The sequence below is a fragment of the Bubalus bubalis genome, chromosome 7, assembly GCF_019923935.1.
Source record: "Bubalus bubalis isolate 160015118507 breed Murrah chromosome 7, NDDB_SH_1, whole genome shotgun sequence".
Lineage (NCBI taxonomy): Eukaryota > Metazoa > Chordata > Mammalia > Artiodactyla > Bovidae > Bubalus > Bubalus bubalis.
Window position 1 is genome coordinate 60,417,040 of NC_059163.1, and position 19,053 is coordinate 60,436,092.

At 44.4% G+C, this 19,053-nt stretch overlaps 1 protein-coding gene across 3 annotated transcripts in view; it reads right to left on the minus strand.

The window, feature by feature from the left end:
- Positions 1–230: 230 nt before the first annotated feature.
- Positions 231–19,053, minus strand: part of C7H4orf19 (chromosome 7 C4orf19 homolog) — an 84,739-nt gene continuing 65,916 nt past the window's right edge. For 2 of the 3 annotated variants that reach the window (XM_006041150.4, XM_025290185.3), the window contains exons 3-4: positions 3,344–3,397; positions 231–1,976 (exon numbers count right to left, since the gene is read on the minus strand). In XM_006041150.4, coding sequence (XP_006041212.3) covers positions 1,043–1,976; positions 3,344–3,375 — 966 coding nt within the window. In that variant the 5' untranslated portion in view covers positions 3,376–3,397 and the 3' untranslated portion in view covers positions 231–1,042. Of the gene's footprint in view, positions 1,977–3,343; positions 3,398–6,616; positions 6,758–19,053 lie in introns of those variants that run through there. The other variant, XM_044946003.2, reaches the window with a different exon arrangement.

Consider the following 19,053-nt stretch of genomic DNA (forward strand, 5'->3'; position numbering starts at 1 on the left):
GCTGAAACCCAGGAAGGGCTATTCATCCTTAAAGTAAGAGCTGCACAGGTAGTCATGGCATCAAGAGTTTGACCTACAGGGACAGAGTCAAAGTCATTCCTGGCGAATCAATCTAGTCTCCTCTTCAGCTGTAATGTAACAGTCTATCTCTTTAAATTGAAAGAAACCTCAAGGGTCACTAATAGTCTGGGAAAATTAGAAGCACTATTGACTTAAGACACTCAGACACATATGTTGTTATTGTTTAATCACAGTCAGACATTACGTGGCACAAAACACTTCATCCATCTCTTTGCTGCTCCAAATCTCACAAACGTAAAAACCTGAATTTTAAACAAAGAAGTCTTTTGATCAAACTCCCCAATCCCAAAGGAGATGAAAAAGTAATAATGTAAAAAAGTTAAGGTCAAGGTGGTCTGATATCACAGCTAATGACTAACCATTTGTTTACAGGCGGCTCCTGCTCCACCCTGAAAGCTGCCAAGCTCCACTCTCTGTCCAACAAGTGGTTAGTGATCGGTTCCCTGGGAGATTGTCCCTGAAGGTAAGCCATGCTCTGGGGGGTACATTAGGCACTTTAAGTAGGGGTAGTTACCTTTCCCTGACTGGGTATAATGTTTGGCTCTCAAAAGCAAGGTAAGGAATTTTACACTCAAACAGAATGTCTTGTGAATCTCTGCCCCTGGGACTAAGCACTGGGATTCCAGGGCGTTCTCATGAACACCTGCACCACATGTTCTGCACGAGTTGTGCGGGTTGGCCAGCAGGGTGTTTAAGGTCTGCATGTTCTGTGGACACCAGCACGGTGGTCCACTCTGACTTATAGTCTCTTGAGTTTTAGCCCATCTGGACGGTGGTACTCTTCATAGTGAACAAGCAGCATGGCACTGATGCTCACATCCATCAGAACTGGCACTGGGTGTCAACCCCCTGTAAGGCTGCAGCCGTATATGCTGCATTTATCAGCTCTAGATTTTAGGAACAAACCCAGCCCCGTGCGACCAGATCATCACTAGCTTATTTGCCTGGAGAACCCCCTCCCCTACTCGGCCTCATCCACATCTTCCCCCGCAGTAGCTGCTTCTAAGGCCGCGAGGGCTTCGGCCACCTCCGCGTCCTCATCCAGCGTCTCCCAGCTCCCGTCTCTGGGGGAGCCAGGGGCCTCCTCCCACCCGTTTCTCGAATCGACCACAGGCACGTCCTGAGCAGGATCGTCTTTGTCAAAGTAGACACTTGGGATTTCAGTTGTCACGGCCTCGTTTAATGAATCCCAGCTTCTCTTTACGGAGAAGGGCATATTCAAACCACACTCCCCTGCCGGGGGGTGAGCACCCTCCTGGGGCTCCTTCTCAGAGTGGATCTTGAAAAGACGGTCCTTCTCTTGGTGATCAACGTGATCAGCGTTGTCTTCAGCAGAGCTGCAAAGCGGAGGATAGTCCGGGGTGGGTATCTGGAGGACTTGGGCTGGGACTTCCCAGGCTGCAAGCCCGGCTGTGGATGGCACAACAGAGCCCCCATTCCCGATGACCTGCGTCTCTCCCGAGGCCAGCTGCATGCAGTCCAGCTCCCTGGCACTCCCTCCTTCAAGGAAGGGCTGGGTCGGGTGACCTTTGTTTGCAGCACTGGTCCAGGAGTCTCTGGCCCCCTGAGGGGGCCCCGGCTCACCAGTGAGCTGCAGGACAGCAGCGGGGCCAAGGCCATTGATGGCCCCGCTAGTCTTTTCGGCACAGGGTCCCCCCACCGTATCCTCCGAGAGGAACGGTCCTCGGGGCGGCCCGCAGGGCTCCTGAGGAGCGGCTGTTCCGCTCCCGCTTGCAGTCCTCTTGGAGCCCTCATTCGGAGGGTCACCCTTGTGCACCAGGATTTCGCTGCTCTGTTTGTCTTTCAATTTAAGAGTGTCCTCTTCATCTAACTTGCAGCTGTTTACTTCGTTAACGTAACCAGGGGAGGGCACGTGAACTGGATCGAAGAGATAGCTAGGATGAGAAGAAGGAAGGTCAAGTATTAACTTTATTAATAACTAACTTTCATTATTAATATTTCTACTACAGGCTCTGCTGCTGGTCTATGGTTCCTGTTAACTTAATTTCCATGATTACTCTTTTAAGCCTATCAGTTCAGTTCAGTCGCTCAGTCGTGTCCGACTCTTTGCGACTCCATGAATCGCAGCACGCCAGGCCTCCCTGTCCATCACCAACTCCCGGAGTTCACTCAGACTCACATCCATCGAGTCAGTGATGCCATCCAGCCATCTCATCCTCTGTCGTCCCCTTCTCCTCCTGCCCCCAATCCCTCCCAGCATCAGAGTCTTTTCTTATGTGTACCTAATTAAATAGATATTGGACATGAATCTGAGCAAACTCTGGGAGATGAAGGACAGGGAAGCCTGGCATCCTGCAGTCCATGGGGTCGCAAAGAGTCTGGCAGGACTTAGTGACTAAACAGCAACAATTAAGTAGATACAGTTGGTATAAAAGTGGTCTACCAACTGGAAACAGATCTTAGGAAGGAGTTAAAAAAAGGGCAGGAAGAAGGTAAAGAACAAAGTGGGTCATGAAATTTAAATACAAACAAAAAGTAAATAAATAAAACAAACGTTCAACAATAGGAAAATAAGTGGTTAAGAACTGATGCCACAATACCTCAATGGAATATTATGTAGTCACTAACATTACTGGGGTGATTTATTTTCAGTGATGCCATCTCAGGCATAACAGTTGTGAAGTCTGGACTAGCATCAAAGTTATTCACAATAAATACTTTTTAATGGCACCTAACATTAAATTATAACTATAGTGGAAAAAATGATATATGTATGTAGGTATGTGTACGTATATATTTATACCTATGTATGTATACACACATAGATATAGATATGGGATAGAACTAACATAATAAAGATAGTTTTGTTATAGAAGCAAAATGATCAGCTAATTTTCCCCCTTTATTTTATATAGAATTATATTCATGTTGCCCAAATTTTTATGACACAGAATCTGGACATACATGACTGGGGTGATTTATTTTCAGTGATACCATTTCAGGTATCTTCTAAAATCCAAGCTTTTCTTTGCACTGAAACTCTCTGGAGAAATGTAAATTCAACCCAAACCAAATTCAGCCTCAGAGAATGACAGTGTTCCCAACATGCTCGGAGAACTGCACAAAAAAAATTTTAAAAATCCAGCCCCTGTGTTCTTTTAAATAATATTAATGTGGTTCCAAACTCTTAACTTCCTGGCAGTGCTAGTCATGCCCCAAGTTGGAAAATGGCATTGAATCCATGCAGGATGTTTAAAAGTACCTTTGTGGTAATCACAATTTCCCATATTTTCAACTTTACCTTTGTATCATTTTACAGCACCTGCACCCCATCTGGATTACTTTTTGTTATCATCTGGGGAAAAAAAGAGAGAAGTGTGAATGACATTTTACTTTTTTTTAAATAAAAATTGTTGGTTTTATTGTAGGAAGATATTGGTTTCTTTGCAGTCAGAATGAAGGAGCTGCACAATTTAATTCTATATAAATGACTGAATATATAAAGTATCAAATATAAACAGTAGTGTAACAAGAAAATAAATTGACAGAAATAATCATTCAACTACTAGCAATAATTAAGACTACCGTTTGAAAGATCTTCTATAAATAAAGAATGAAAAAATACTGTCATAAGATTTTATAGCACACAATTGTATTCCATCCTAATTTATTACTATTATAGTTCCTTCTTCGGTATTAGTGAACACATATCATAGCCTGTCAATTCACTGTGTTTATTATGTGAACCCTCACAGGCAAAAAATGTCTTAGAACGCCATCACCTACAATAAGCTGCTTTAGTAAGACAAAAATCTTCAATGTTTATTTCATTCACCACTTTGGGATTTTCCTTTTGTATTTTAAGATGAATTAAGCTATCCTTCTTTCCTTTTTCTTCAGGAGGAATGGACAAACTGTAAGGTAGCCAAGTAGTCAAAGCACACCAAGAAAACGCAATAATCAAAGACACTGTGAGCCAGGGGAACTAGGTAATGCTCTCAGGGCTGTGAGCTGTTTAAGATATAAGGGAAGCTGAACCTTCACAGAGGCTTCCCAGGTGGCTCAGTGGTAAAGAATCCATCTGTCAGTGCAGGAGATGGCAGTCCCAACCCTGGGTTGGGAAGATCTGCTTTTGGATTAAATGGCAACCTGCTCTAGTATTCTTGCCTGGAGAATCCCATAGACAGAGGAGCCTGGCAGGCTATAGCCCATAGGGCCGCAGAGTCGGACATCACTGAGGACGCCCGTAGGCAGGTAGGCACCTCCACCACGCGGGCTGTGCTGTCCAGCCCCATTCTGGCCAGAGACTTCTGCTTCTCTCTGACTGAGGTGCCTCACCTGCGCAGAGAGTGGAAATGGCTAGCTGCAGGCGCTTGCAGTCTGGACTGGACCCAGGCAGCTGAATGAGATTTCAATAGGAATTGTTTGCTTTTTCTTTCCTAGATACTCAAAGTCAGTAGAGTTACAGTTCTTTTGGAAAAGGATAACATGTGAGTAGGGAGGACACTGGTTACCTGGAATACCTTCACATATCTAAAATCACCGATTCAGTATTCACAAACTAGTCTCTGTGCCAAACCTTTCCCTGACTCTGGGAGTTACATATGTCATCTCCATTTTGTAAATGAGGGAAAACAGGTTAACCAATGCCAGAGAAAGAAAGGTGGGATTGAAAAGGACCTGTGTGTTTTCTTCCATTGCCTTCTCCATGGGACTTGGACTTAACCAGGGTGTTAAGCCCTGGTGCAGCAGTAGGCGGTACAAGAGAGCAGAGAGGCTTCCTTGCCCAGGGGTTTCAGTACTAGAGGAGGTCCTGGGCTCCCCTGGTGGCACTAGTGGTAAAGAACCAGCCTACTAATGCAGGACAAGTAAGAGATGTGGGTTTGATCCCCTGGGTCAGGAAAATCCCCTGGAGGAGGGCATGGAAACCCATCCCAGTGTTCTTGCCCTGGAGAATCCCATGGACAGAGGAGTCTGGTGGGCTTTGGTCCATGGCGTTGCAAAGAGTAGAACACCACGGAAGCAACTTAGCACAGCACTAGAGGATGTGAGGATAGGGCAGATGATCCCGGCTACAGATCCATGTTCCATGTTACAGACCCGTGGAGGTTACAGTTGAGTCATCATCACAAGCTTTATGTGGACTAAAGTGAAGTCACTGTCCTGTCCGACTCTTTGTAACCCCATGGACTGTGTAGCCTACCAGGCTCCTCTGTCCATAGAATTTTCCAGGCAATAGTACTGGAGTGGATTGCCATTTCCTTCTCCAGCGGATCTTCCCTACCCAGGGATGGAACCCAGGTCTCCCGCATTGTAGACAGACGCTTTACCATCTGAGCCACCAGGGAAGTCCATGTGGACTAAACTGCTCCTGTTTTGCCTTTCCCATCACAAGGCATGGATGCTGAACATCACACGTTCAAAGACATGCCCCTTCGGGCTTCCTGGTGGTGGATGGATTTACCTCTGTGCTGCTTTCATTTCCCGCCTGCCTTCTGTCCCCTGCCCGTTCCCAAGTTACATTTTTTCCCCCCCTCAAGATTGCCCTTTGAATGAAACCTTCTATTCATGTAAAAACCAACCGTGCTGTTCTGGTCTTTTCTCTGAAAATCCTAGAAATTAGCATGGAAGAATCTTTAAGTCATCCTCCATGTCTAATAGTTACCAACTTGAAGCAGACAAGCCAATGACAGAAATGAAAGCCCCAGTCCCTTTGTCTCCATAAGATGCGCATGCTAGAGAGAGAGAGGGATCACTTATTGTTTCTATTTTGTGGTTTTGGGTTTTTTTTTCCTCTATTTTTTGATCTTGCCACTCAGCACGCAGGATCTTAGTTCCTTGACCAGGGATCAAACCTGTGCCCCCTGCAGTGGAAGCCTGCCTGGTGTCTTAACCACCTGACCTCAGGGAAGTCTCAGGGATCACTCACTGTTGGCTGTGTCACTGCCTTCTCTGTTCTCTCTCCTTCCTTCTTTCAATCATGAATGGATTTCCAAGGATTCTACTTCATAAGCCTTTAACCACAGAGAAAATGACCAGTACCATTTAAGAAGTATAGATTAGCTGGTTTATAAATCTAGAGGGAAGTACTTTTATACCACCTCCCTCCCCAAAGATATCCAGTATCCACATCCTAATCTCTGAAACTTGTGACTGCTACCTCATATGACCAAAAAAAACCAACAAAAAAAGTCTTTGCGTATGTGATTACAGATTTGAGATGAGGAGACTGTCTGGATGATCTGGTTCTGGCCCCAGCTCTGCCCTGTAACTCTGGGCCTCAGCTATTTCATCTATAAATGGGGATAATGATGTATCTACCACGTAGCATTGTTGGGGATTATACGAGTTAACATTCATAATAAGCATATACTTATTACTCAGCTGTGTCTGGATACAGCATTTTTTTTTTTTTTTTTAAAAAGAGGCTTTTCACCTAAGGAAGAAGTACTCTAGTTGCCATGACATATGCATACAAACAAGAGCGTTAACAGTACCAAGTTATACCTGTTTCCAGAATAAGGACCAAATGGTATATTTCTATCAACTGTGGCACCAACTGAAAGACACATACCCCAAGTGCAGCAAGAGTTCCACAAGACAGAAATCACAGCGGGCTTAGCCAGCAGTGTGTGTACAATCTTTTCCTTTTGCAAAGCACTCTCAATGGAATTACTCCATTTTCCAAGCCCAGGGTTTTGTTTCCAGCCTCCGCTCCCCACTTATGTCCATTTTCTGTGAATAATTTGTATGTAAGCTTGATAAATCTGTTCAAGAGCCCCCTGTACCCCTCCTCCCTGCCATCACCCTCTCCCCTCCCTCCATCTCCACAACCTACTCTAAAATCCGGCCCCTTTCCACACTGGCAGTATCTTTGTTTATCTTGGAATCTGTTTTTAAGAAGTTAAGAGGATAGGAAGCAAGAAAAAGTCAAAGAAAAAAAAAAAACAAAAAACAGGCTTTGAAGTGTTTGAGAGAGGGCAGACCGCAGTCTTAATAATGTAATTGAAGCAACTGCGAGGTACGAATCACTGAAAAATGTCAGGTAGGTCAACTTTAGGATCATGGGTTCAAGTGTTGTAGGTGGGAAGGTTTCCTTCTGAACAGAAGAAACAACAAAAGAGGCTGGTCTTGAGCAACACCTTGCTTTCCCAGTGTCTCCCAGGCTGACCAAGGTGGACCTGACCCCACCCTCTGCCCCTGTGGCTTTGGCCACACTCTCAGCCATGCTGGGAACTGAGCTGACTGCTGAGATTCAACTTCTCTGTTTCTTAGAGAACTGACAAGTCACCTGTGCCTTTCACATTGCCCTTCCCTCCCCGCCCACCTCCCTGGAAAACCACAGGATCTATATTTTTCTTCAAAGCCATGTAATTATAAAAGGTGTTTTGATGATCCTCCCCAGCCCCTCCACCTTTCACTGCCTCCCTTTAGGGTGCACTCTTGGGTTTCCTACAGACCTAGTCCTGTACCCGAGGGCCATGCCCTGCACCTCTCCCCAGTCTGGTGCCTCTTCCTGATTAGAGGTCCTGCCCTTGCTCACACCCCGCCACCCTGTGTTCCCTTTTGCAGTGACATTCCTTCTCAGTGAGACAGGCTCTAAGGTCCAAGGTTGAGTGACTGCTGACGAAAAGGGTGGGGACTAATGCATTTACACCCAACCCCTGCCTGCCTGTGTCTACAATGATTCTTCCATAAATGATGATTCCTAACATCAAATCTGATTTATTTCTCTTTTCATGTGTCACTCCCACACCTATATCTTGCTTTTAGTGAGGTCTCCCATTTCCAGGTGCAAAAAGGAAATATTCCATGTCCATTTCCCATGGAAACAGGGGAAAAAAAATATACTCTTTTGAAGTAAGACTAAGTTCAAAACGGGCAGTTTGTCTTCTTTCCCTTCCCCGTCACTGTGACAACAGCTGGGTCAGAGGTGAGAACTCGTTGTCCAGTGCCCTTTATTATGAAGCAGAAGCAGAATTTGCTTTGTCTTTGGAGTACAAAAGAGCAACAGAGAAGCAAAGGGCAAAGAAACCATCATCTGGTTTCCATAGCAGACAAGCAAACACCATTAGGACGGTGTGTCCACCCACTTTGGCGCCTGCCCCTCCTGGAGTCCTGTGCTGGAGGTTGACTCTTGTCCTGTGTTTAGGGTTGAAATTAAACAGTCCTGTATTTGAAGATGGTCGTGCTAAGACCCCATCAGTTACTAGTCAAGTATTCTTTCTGGAAAATCCGGTTTCACAAGGGGGTTGGTGACGGAGGTGGGGAGAAATGAGGAGGCCAGGGGTGGGAGGGTAAGGGGCACAGGAGTTGTGCAACCAGGCAGAGAAATTAACTGAGCATTCATCAGGAAGTCAAGGAATACAGAAAGAGGCTCAACTCAGCTGGAAAGGGCTGCCTTTGAATAGTGATGATCTTAAAGAATGACACGCACAGGTCAACTGACACAGGACCAGCTTGTAGGCGTCCTATTGGCCCAATCTGGAACAATGGGAGCATCACAGCAAGCACAAACACAAAGGAGTATAATACACTGACTAAAACAAGGATCTGCGAATCCTCGGGATATAAATCTAAAAAAGGGGGAGCTCTGACTTACAAGTAGAAAGCCTGCTAACAAACAGAATTATATAAATCACCATTAGACAACCATCACTGTAACAGTTGACTCAAGCAAGAATCATCAACAGATGTTTAGACCAGTGGGTAAAAACCTGAAGAAAATGGGATATTTAACCTCAAAGTATTGGCACCAGCCAAAAAGTTTGATTAGGTTTTTCATAACGTCATACCAATGAACTTGTTTGGCCAACCCCAATAGCTCCCCTATACATGCTTGGGGTAAAATAGTATGCTTACAGTGGAGAAACCTGGGTCACAGCACCAAAATCAAATAACCAAGGGTAATACTGCGAGTAAGAGTAATACCGTGAGACTAGTCAATAGCCTTAGAGGTGGCGCACCGGGAACTTGGCATCACTTCTGTGATTTTTCTGTCAAAGAGTATTATCTGGATTGAAGCAGGAGGCAACATCGGTCAAACACAACTTAAGGGGTATTTTGCAAAACAATTGGTCTGTACTCTTTCCAAAATGTAACTTTAGGAAAAAAAACACAGACAGACTGCAGGACTATTACAGATTAAAGAAGACAAAAGAGACATGACATGAATGCAATGCATGATCTTTTGGTAACAGGTCATTATTGCCACAACTGGTGAAATCTGATTAAGGCCTGTAGATTAGGTAGTAGTATTAAATCAGTGTTAACATCTTGCTTTTGATCATTGTACTGGGGCTATATGAGAGCATGCCCTTTTTCTTAGGAAGTATTTCACAGTGACGTATTCAGCAGTAGAGGGACATGGTGGTATCTGTAACTTATTAAAATAATTCAGGAAAAAAAATGTGTGTGTATGTGTGCACAGAGAAAGAAGAATAAAGCAAATGTAGTAAAGGTTAACATTTGGGGACTCTGAATAACTGAGGGTCCTTTGTACTTTCCTTGCAATTTTTCATTGTCTGATATGATGTCAACATCAAAAGTTAAAAGGAAAAAAAAAAAAACCCCACTAATCTGATGTCAGTTTCTGTTCTGCTTGTTCCTGGGCTAGGACCTAATATCTACAGAAAACCATTGCTATTAAGCCATTCCCCTCTAAAGAAGCACATGGGGAAAGGTCTTGGAAAGGAGCTCATCGAAAGCCCACTAAACTTTCTGGATTTACCTGTCATTCTGTATATGTACTGAAGACCTTTTCTCAATAGCCAGCCCCAGGCACCAGAAACTCTGAAGGCAAAGAAGATGTTTCCAGTCTTTGGGCTGCCCCACCTCAGAGGGGATTTGGTGTTTGTCTAGGGGGTCAGCTGCCTGCCTAACCTAGGGCAGCCTCTACCTGTATGGAGCATGTCACATCTGTTATTCAAATAAAGGGATGACTGGTGAGTGACAGAAGTGAGTGAATGAATGGTGAGTATGAGATTTTATAAATTATTCCAGTAGAAGGTCTACCACTTTCCACAATCAAATCTGAACTCTACCCAGTGGTCCAAAATCAAAAGTCAAGTGCATGGCACAAGCTAAGAGAGATAGGAGGGACCGTGGTTCCCCTTCCCAGCTTGGGAATTAGTTTATGTAATTCCAAGGGTTAAGGGTGTCCTGCTTCGAGGGCTCTAGTCAATGGGCTTTCATAGCAGCTGCTGGCAAGTGAGTTGAGTTGATAGAAGTTGAAGTGCTTGGAAAAGACACAGTAAAATCAAACACTTAAATTTCAACTCTGTTGTGATAAACCAAGTTGCCAATGTTTAGAAAACAGTCTAGGATTTCATCTTAACCTGGCTAGCAGGTGAAGCTGAAAAATATTTAGTGAGTCACTTCTGGGTACTGACCTCTTAGACTCAAGAGGAGTGGATAAAAATAACTACCAGGCATTGAACAAATCACGAGGTACCTTATAAAAGAAATTAAAAGACTGCCTGCCCAGCTTCATAGACAGTATTTAATTTATGATGGAAAAAGGACAAGAAGATAATTCTTGACTACTAAACCAATCTGTTTCCTCAGCAGAACCATATTCTCCTTTCTGAGCAGGCTTTGCAAACTCTCTGGGACAACATTTTTTGGTGTTTCCTTTTCTCCTAAAGAGGTTGAGCTTCAGTAATTTTGGAGAAAGACTATAAGACTTTATTATCAACACCATCAAACAGTCCATTTGACGCACTCCTAGTAGTCAATGTGCTACCATATACAAGTCAGCATCACCTAGAACTGGGCTTGATGGGATATCTGTGCAGCTGCTGCTGCTGCTAAGTTGCTTCAGTCGTGTCCGACTCTGTGTGACCCCATAGATGGCAGCCCACCAGGCTCCCCCATCCCTGGGATTTTCCAGGCAAGAACACTGGAGTGGGTTGCCATGTCCTTATCTGTGCAGCTGCTGCTGCTGCTGCGTCACTTCAGTCGTGTCCAACTCTGTGCGACCCCATAGACGGCAGCCCACCCGGCTCCCCTGTCCCTGGGATTCTCCAGGCAAGAATACTGGAGTGGGTTGCCATTTCCTTCTCTAATGCATGAAGGTGAAAAGTGAAAGTGAAGTAGCTCAGTTCTGTCCGACTCTGAGTGACCCCATGGACTGCAGCCTACCGGGCTCCTCTGTCCATGGGATTTTCCAGGCAAGAGTACTGGAGTGGGGTGCCATCACCTTCTCCGTATCTGTGCAGAGATGTATTCAAATGTTCGTCCCCCACTCCTGCCAAAGGGTTCCCTCAAACAGGTTTGGGAATGGGAATAGCAGAGATTAAAGATGAACACATTCACAATTATGAAAAAGAATGATTCCACCCTGTTTAATTCAGTACTTCCCAAAATTATTTGACCACAGAACTTCCCCTCCCCCATAAAAGATATTAATAACCAAAGGAATTTATGTTTTGTGGAACTTTGGGAAAAACAATTGTCATGGCAGTTCTAATTGTCAGGAAGGGTTTTGTGCCCCAAACTAATATTGTCAGGAGGGGTTGGTGTTTGTGAACTCAACCAGGCAAAGTCCATGCTGGGTATAAGAAATCCACCTTCCAGCAGGAGCTTCATCATCAACTGTGCAGATGTGGGAAAGTAGTGTAATCTCTTGATCCCTCAGGTTCTTTATCTCCCCAGTGAGTCCCTGACATCAAAGGTCTCTTCCAAACTGAACAATGGAGGTGGTGAATCAGTGAAGCAAGTGTCCTCAACTCATGACCTCTCTGACTTGGGTCACACACTGTTAGCACTGAACACCCAGACAAGGCAGGCACCGATATGACCCTTCTGCAGGTGGGAGCCCTGGTCAGTGGTTTGTGAACTACCGCATCCCTATACTGATGGGGGTGTTTGGGTCCCAAGTCCATACTCACCTAAACCCATGATCCTAACTGAATGTACAAAGCTTCTCTTCCTGTTTCCTCCCTTCAGGCCCCAAGTTCTCATCTCATTCCCTCAGGTCTGCAGCTCTTTGAAGAGGTCTTCTTGGCTTCTTTGCCAGAGAATACGAAGCGACTGAGTGTATACACACACACACACACACACATACACACACACACACACAGCTGATCAACGCCCTGGAGCCTTGAGATAGAGTCAGTGTGTGTAACTGCAACTTCCCTGGGAAGGGCAAGGACTCAGGTCAGGAGGACAAAGAAGTATGTGCTGGACCTCTTTACTGGAATGGGCTGGGGAAGTGTGTAAGAGTGCGTGCGCGTGTGTGTGTGGCAGGGCTGGGGTATATGTGAGGCAGGATGGAATTTGTAAGCTTTTGAGAAAATCCATAGTATTAGCAATTCAGCACCATGGTTAAATGAGTAATTTAGGGTCTGAGTTTGGGTTCCAACACTGCCTCCACCACTTATCAGCTTTGTGACTTCTATACAAATTTCTTAGCCTCTGCAAACTTTACCTGTCTAATCAGCAAAATAAGAAAGGTAACAATTCCTGTTTATCAGGATTGTTTCAAAAATTAGTGAGATAAAAGTATGTATGGCATTTATTATGTCTGGCACTCTGCCAGTGCTTATTAATGATTATAAATAATTAACATTCTATTGTTTAATATGCATCAAGTACTGTTTTAAAAAATTTCACATATTCATTTCAACTCCACAATAACCCTTGAAGGAAGAAGCCAGTATTTTATTTGTTTGTTTGTTTCTTACTGGCTGCACCATGTGGCTTGAAGGATCTTGTTTCCCGACCAGGGAATGAACGTGGGCCATGGCAGTAAAAGCTGTTGCTGCTGCTGCTGCTGCTGCTGTTGCTGCTAAGTCGATTCAGTTGTGTCTGTCTCTGTGCGACCCCAGAGACGGCAGCCCACTAGGCTCCCCCGTCCCTGGGATTCTCCAGGCAAGAACACTGGAGTGGGTTGCCATTTCCTTCTCCAATGCATGAAAGTGAAAAGTGAAAGTGAAGTCCAACCCTCAGCAACCCCATGGACTCCAGCCCACTAGGCTCCTCCGTCCATGGGAGTTTCCAGGCAAGAGTACTGGAGTGGGTTGCCATTGCCTTCTCCAGGCAGTAAAAGCAGAGAGTCCTAATCAATGGACTGCCAGAAAAATCCCTATTATTATTTTAACTGAAGGATAGTTGATTTACAATATTATATTAGTTTCAGGTGTACAGCACAGTGATTCAATATTTTGTAAATTATTTAAAGTTATCACAAAATACTGGTTACATTTCCCTATGCTGTACAATATGTCCTTATTGCTTATCTATTTTGTCCATGATAGTTTTAATCACATGCCACCGCCTGGCCCCTCCTCTCCTCTTTCTCCCCACTGTTAACACCACTAGCTTGTTTTCTGTATCTGTGAGTCTGTTTCTGTTCTGCTGTATTCTTTTGTTTCATTTTTGAGACTCTACATATGAATAAAATAATTCAGTATTTGTCTTTCTCTGTCTGACTTCTTTCACTAAACGTCATACTCTAGGTCCATCCATGTTGTTGTAAATGGCAGAATTTAATTTGTTTTTATGGCTGAATCATATTCCATTATATTACATATATCACACCTTCGTTATCCATTCATGCGTTTATGGACACTTAGGTTGCTTCCATATCATGGCTTCCATAAACAGTGTTGCTATGAACATTGGGGTGCCTGGATCTTTTTGTATTAGTGTTTTAGTTTTTTTTTGGATATATACCTTGGAATGGAATTGCTGAGTAATATGGTAGTCTATTTTTAGTTTTCTGAAGATCTTCCATACTGGTTTCCATAGTGGCTGCAACATTACAGTCCTACCAGCTGCATACAGAGGTTGGAAGCCAGTATTTTATGGGTAAGTAAATGGATATATAAATTCGAGAGTGGTTCCCAGGTGGCACTAGTCATAAAGAAGCCACCTGCCAATTCAGGAGACATAAGAAACTCGGGTTCAATCCCTGGGACAAGAAGATACCCTGGAAGAGGGCATGGCAACCCACGTCAGTGTTCTTGCCTGGAGAATCCCATGGACGGAGGAGCCTGGCGGGCTGTTACAGTCCATGGAGTCTCACAGAGCTGTACACGACTGAAGCGACTTAGCACACACAGGCACAATGTACCTATTATAATGCTCCTGTTACTGTTTTCATTATTAACATTAACTATATAGTATTTATATATTATATCTTTCTTATTAAATTAATATAATACCATAATATCTCTTACTAGGTTCTGTTCTTTTCTGAGTCCACAGAATTTCACAATAAGAAGCAGCTTGTGATCCAGTATGCTTTGCAAAAGGGAACTGGATCCTCTTGATTTGGGTTCTGATAGAATAGCAAGGAGAGTTAAGAAAGTCTTAAGTGAACAATGCAAAGAAACAGAGGAAAACAACAGAATGGGAAAGACTAGAGATCTCTTCAAGAAAATTAGAGATACCCAGGGGTCATTTCATGCAAGGACGGGCACAATAAAGGATAGAAATGGTATGGACTTAACAGAAGCAGAAGATATTAAGAAGAGGTGGTAGAAATATACAGAAAAACTATACAAAAAAGGTCTTAATGACCCGGATAACCATGATGGTGTGGTTACTCACCTAGAGCTAGACATCCTGGAATATGAAGTCAAGTGGGTCTTAGGGAGCATTACTGTGAACAAAGATAGTGGAGGTGACCGAATTCTAGCTGAGCTATTTCAAATCCTAAAAGATGATGGCGTTAAAGTGCTCATTACGTCACTCATTACGTCAGCAAATCTGGAAAACTCAGCAGTGGCCACAGATTGGAAAAGGTCAGTTTTCATTCTAATCCCAAAGAAGGACAATGTTAAAGAATGTTCAAATTATTGTATAATTGCACTCATTTCACATGCTAGAAAGATTATGCTCAAAATTCTTCAAGCTAGGCTTCAGCAGTACATGAATTGAGGACTTCCAGATGTATAAATTGGGTTTAGAAAAAGCAGAAGAACCAGAGATCAAATTGCAAACATCCTCTGGATCATAGAAAAAGCAAGAGAATTAAAAAAAAAATCTCCTTCTGCTTCATTGACTATGCTAAAGCCTTTCACTGTGTGGATCACAATAAACTGTGGGAAATTCTTAAAGAAATGGGAATTAGGGTTACCTGTCTCCTGAGAAACCTGTATGCAGAACAAGAAGTAACAATTAGAACGAGACATGGAACAATGAACTGGTTCCAAATTGGAAAAGGAGTCCATCAAGGCTGTATATTGTCACCCTGCTTATTTAACTTCTATGCAGAGTACATCATGTAAAATACCAGGCTGAATGACTCACAAGCTGGACTCAAGATTGCAGGGAGAAATATCAACAACCTCACATATGCAGATGATACCACTCTAATTGCAGAGAGTGAAGAGGAACTAAAGAGCCTCTGATGAAGGTGAAAGAGGAGAGTGAAAAAATTGGCTTAAAACTCAACATTCAAAAAGTGAGATCAGGGCATCCAATCCCATCACTTCATGGCAAATAGATGGGTAAAATTGGAAATAGTTACAGATTTTATCTTCTTGGACTCTAAAATCACTGAGAATGGTGACTGCAGCCATGAAAGTAAAAGACACTTGCTCCTTGGAAGAAAAGCTATGACAAATCTACACAGGGTATTAAAAAGGAAATCAACTCTGGATACTAACTGGACGGACTGATGCTGAAGCTCCAATACTTTCACCACCTGATGCGAAGAGCAAATGCATTGGAAAAAGACCCTGATGCTGGGAAAGACTGAGGGCGGGAAGAGAAGGGGAAAACAGAGGATAAGATGGTTGGATGGCATCATCGACTCAATGGACACGAGTTTGAGCAGATTCTGGGAGATAGTGAAGGACAAGGAAGCCTGGAGTGTTGCGGTCCATGGGGTTGCAAAGTGCCTAACACCACTTAGGGACTGAACAGTATTTCATATATGTGGTTTCATCTATTAGCCGCCAGATGGCAGTATATATTGGTTATTTAATTTCAAGGGAGGGACTTAGTATGGGAAAGGCCTTAAATACAGGAGAATCAGGGCTTAAACAGTGTAGGTGCTCTGCCATGTGGCGAAGTTACAGAGGAGGTGATTTGGTAAACATTCAGATAATTATTGTGTTAAGTTCTGGTAGCCACGGTACCACCTTATGGCAGAGTTTCCTCCAGCTCTGGCTGGGCATGGGATTTACTCTGCAGCCTGGCCAGACCATGGATGGGTCAAAAGACTCCTGCAATTCTATAGACACTTCTCTTCACACAAATGGGATCTGATGCCTGGATGAAAGTTTTGGGGAAGGACTAGGGGAGGCAGGATAGGGTGTGGAGGGGTTCACTTCCTGCCCTGGGTTAGATCTGCTGCAGCTGGACCTGTCCATTTCACCGTTCCTTCCCTCAGATCAGATCAGATCAGTCGCTCAGTCATGTCTGACTCTTTGCAACCCCATGAATCGCAGCACGCCAGGCCTCCCTGTCCATCACCAACTCCCGGAGTTCACTCAGACTCACGCCCATCGAGTCAGTGATGCCATCCAGCCATCTCATCCTCTGTCGTCCCCTTCTCCTCCTGCCCCCAATCCCTCCCAGCATCAGAGTCTTTTCCAATGAGTCAACTCTTCACATGAGGTGGCCAAAGTACTGGAGTTTCAGCTTCAACATCATTCCTTCCAAAGAAATCCCAGGGCTGATCTCCTTTAGAATGGACTGGTTGGATCTCCTTGCAGTCCAAGGGACTCTCAAGAGTCTTCTCCAACACCACAGTTCAAAAGCATCAATTCTTCGGCGCTCAGCCTTCTTCACAGTCCAACTCTCACATCCATACATGACCACAGGAAAAACCATAGCCTTGACTAGACGAACCTTTGTTGGCAAAGTAATGTCTCTGCTTTTGAATATGCTATCTAGGTTGGTCAAACTTTCCTTCCAAGGAGTAAGTGTCTTTTAATTTCATGGCTGCAGTCACCATCTGCAGTGATTTTGGAGCCCAGAAAAATAAAGTCTGACTCTGTTTCCTGCCCATGGTGTGAGCTGGTCTTGGGGCCCCATCTTCTGGATAAGGGTACATGACCATATTCTAGGGGGTAAAGATAAGCTATAAAATAAATTTGGCCCAGTTTGAAGGTTTCTGGGGAAGAAGCCCTTTACTTTTTATTTAAAAGAAATTCAGAATATTGTGTTTGAAAAGGCAAATTGTGCCTCAATTATTAGAATTAAACAAAGGTATGCAGAAATTTACAAGTTCTGTTGGTAACTTGTGGTCAGCCCTCTAGACCAGGTCCTTCTTCCTGTACCCCAGGGAGAAAGGTTCTAGGGAAAAGTTTGAGAAGCTATTCGCCTATTGTCTGGACTGAAAATTCCTGCGGGTAGGCTCCTACTCAGGTCAGGAGGGGTGCAATTCAGTACTGAACCAAGGTGTGCAGGTGACAGGGGTGGGATCCTGGGGGACATTGAGAGGCAGAGGGCACCAGGGCCATCAGGCATCCTCCTGGGTCTGTGTGCGGCCCGATAGCCTGCATTTCCGACAAGCTCCCAGGTGGTGCTAACACTGCTGTCTAAGGAGCACACTCTGAGAACTACTGCTTTATGGTTTTAAGGAAATAAACGCAGGCAGGAGTCTTTGTTTTGCCAATGTTACTGGTTGGTCTAGGCGAGCTCTACTTAAAGGGAGAGGCCTAACACTCTAAGAACTCTGCGTCTTGGGGAATTTCTGGCAGAAGTGAGGTGGTTACCATTACCACTGGCCCCTTTCGGTGACAGATGGCATGGCCCAAACTAATACCAGTAGTCATTGCTTCCAATTCCACTGCCAATGGGTGCAGATTTACAATCCTGTTAAGTTTCTAAAAATTCTGTTCTTCAGAATTTGCTTTTTAACAGTTTTTAACTTATGTTCTTCTATCCTTCTCTATGGGTACTGTAACAGGAGAAAGTGAAAATAAACCGTGTCCAATAATAAAGGGATCAGTTTGGACAACCTAAATGTTTACTAATTGAGGAACAGTTGAAACAAACCCAACTAACAGTAGAAACAATGCCAACATTGGGCTGGTCCACTGCCTGTCCGCTCTTCGATCGGTCTCTGCCTCCCTTGCCTGCTCAGTTTTTCAGGGTACACTAATGCTGATGAGCCCTTGTCTGGATCTGGGTGAGTTCCACCAGTGGAAGGTACTGGCGGAAGAAGGAGAGGATGAGGGAAGGCAGGGTCTGGTTCCCTTCCTCTCCCTGCTTTCGACAGCATCCTGCTCATCCCGGTAGTGGCCAGCTCTCCTCCACAGCAAGAGATGTACAAGAGCCCCACCCCCTATGGTGCCTCACCAGGCTCCAGCCACCGACCCAGCACCTGGTTCTGGGCTCCCCTTAGGATGGTAATGTCTTCCTGCCTTCACCATCTCCGTGTTTACCTCAGCATCTCATTTGGTTTCCCAGATCTTCCAATACCCACATAGCCCACTGACTATAACATCCTTCTGTTTGAAAGGAAGAGTTCTCATTCTTGACTGGACCTTTCCTAATACAAATAATATCCTGACTAAAGGCTTCCTGTGTGTGAAGTCGCTTAGTCGTGTCCGACTCTTTGCAACCCCGTGGACTGTAGCTCGCCAGTCTCCTCTGTCCATGGGATTCTCCAGGCAAGAATACTGGAGTGGGTTGGCATTTCCTTCTCCAGGGGATCTTCCCAACCCAGGGATCAAACCCGGGTCTCCTGCATTGCAGGCAGACGCTTTATCCTCTGAGCCACCAGGGAAGTCCTGGCTTCCTAGCTAGTTATTAAGTGATATACAATAAGAGTGTTGGACTCTGTACAAATGGGTAGTATCCAATGTACTTGTTGCTAATTTCTGATGTAGGACAAGTCATGGTGGGTGTCAATGGTGGTTAGGGAAGGGACTTTAGCCCCTCCATCATCTCCATCAATTTCTCTTGCCTTTCCCACCCCAGATCAGTCTGTTTACTGTGCAAAACAACTTCTAGACAAGTCTCCTGTCTTCCCTTCTAAGCTCTGAAACCTTACTAGTATAAAGATATTCTAAAACTGCCACTGGAGAAAGTATAGGGAACACATGG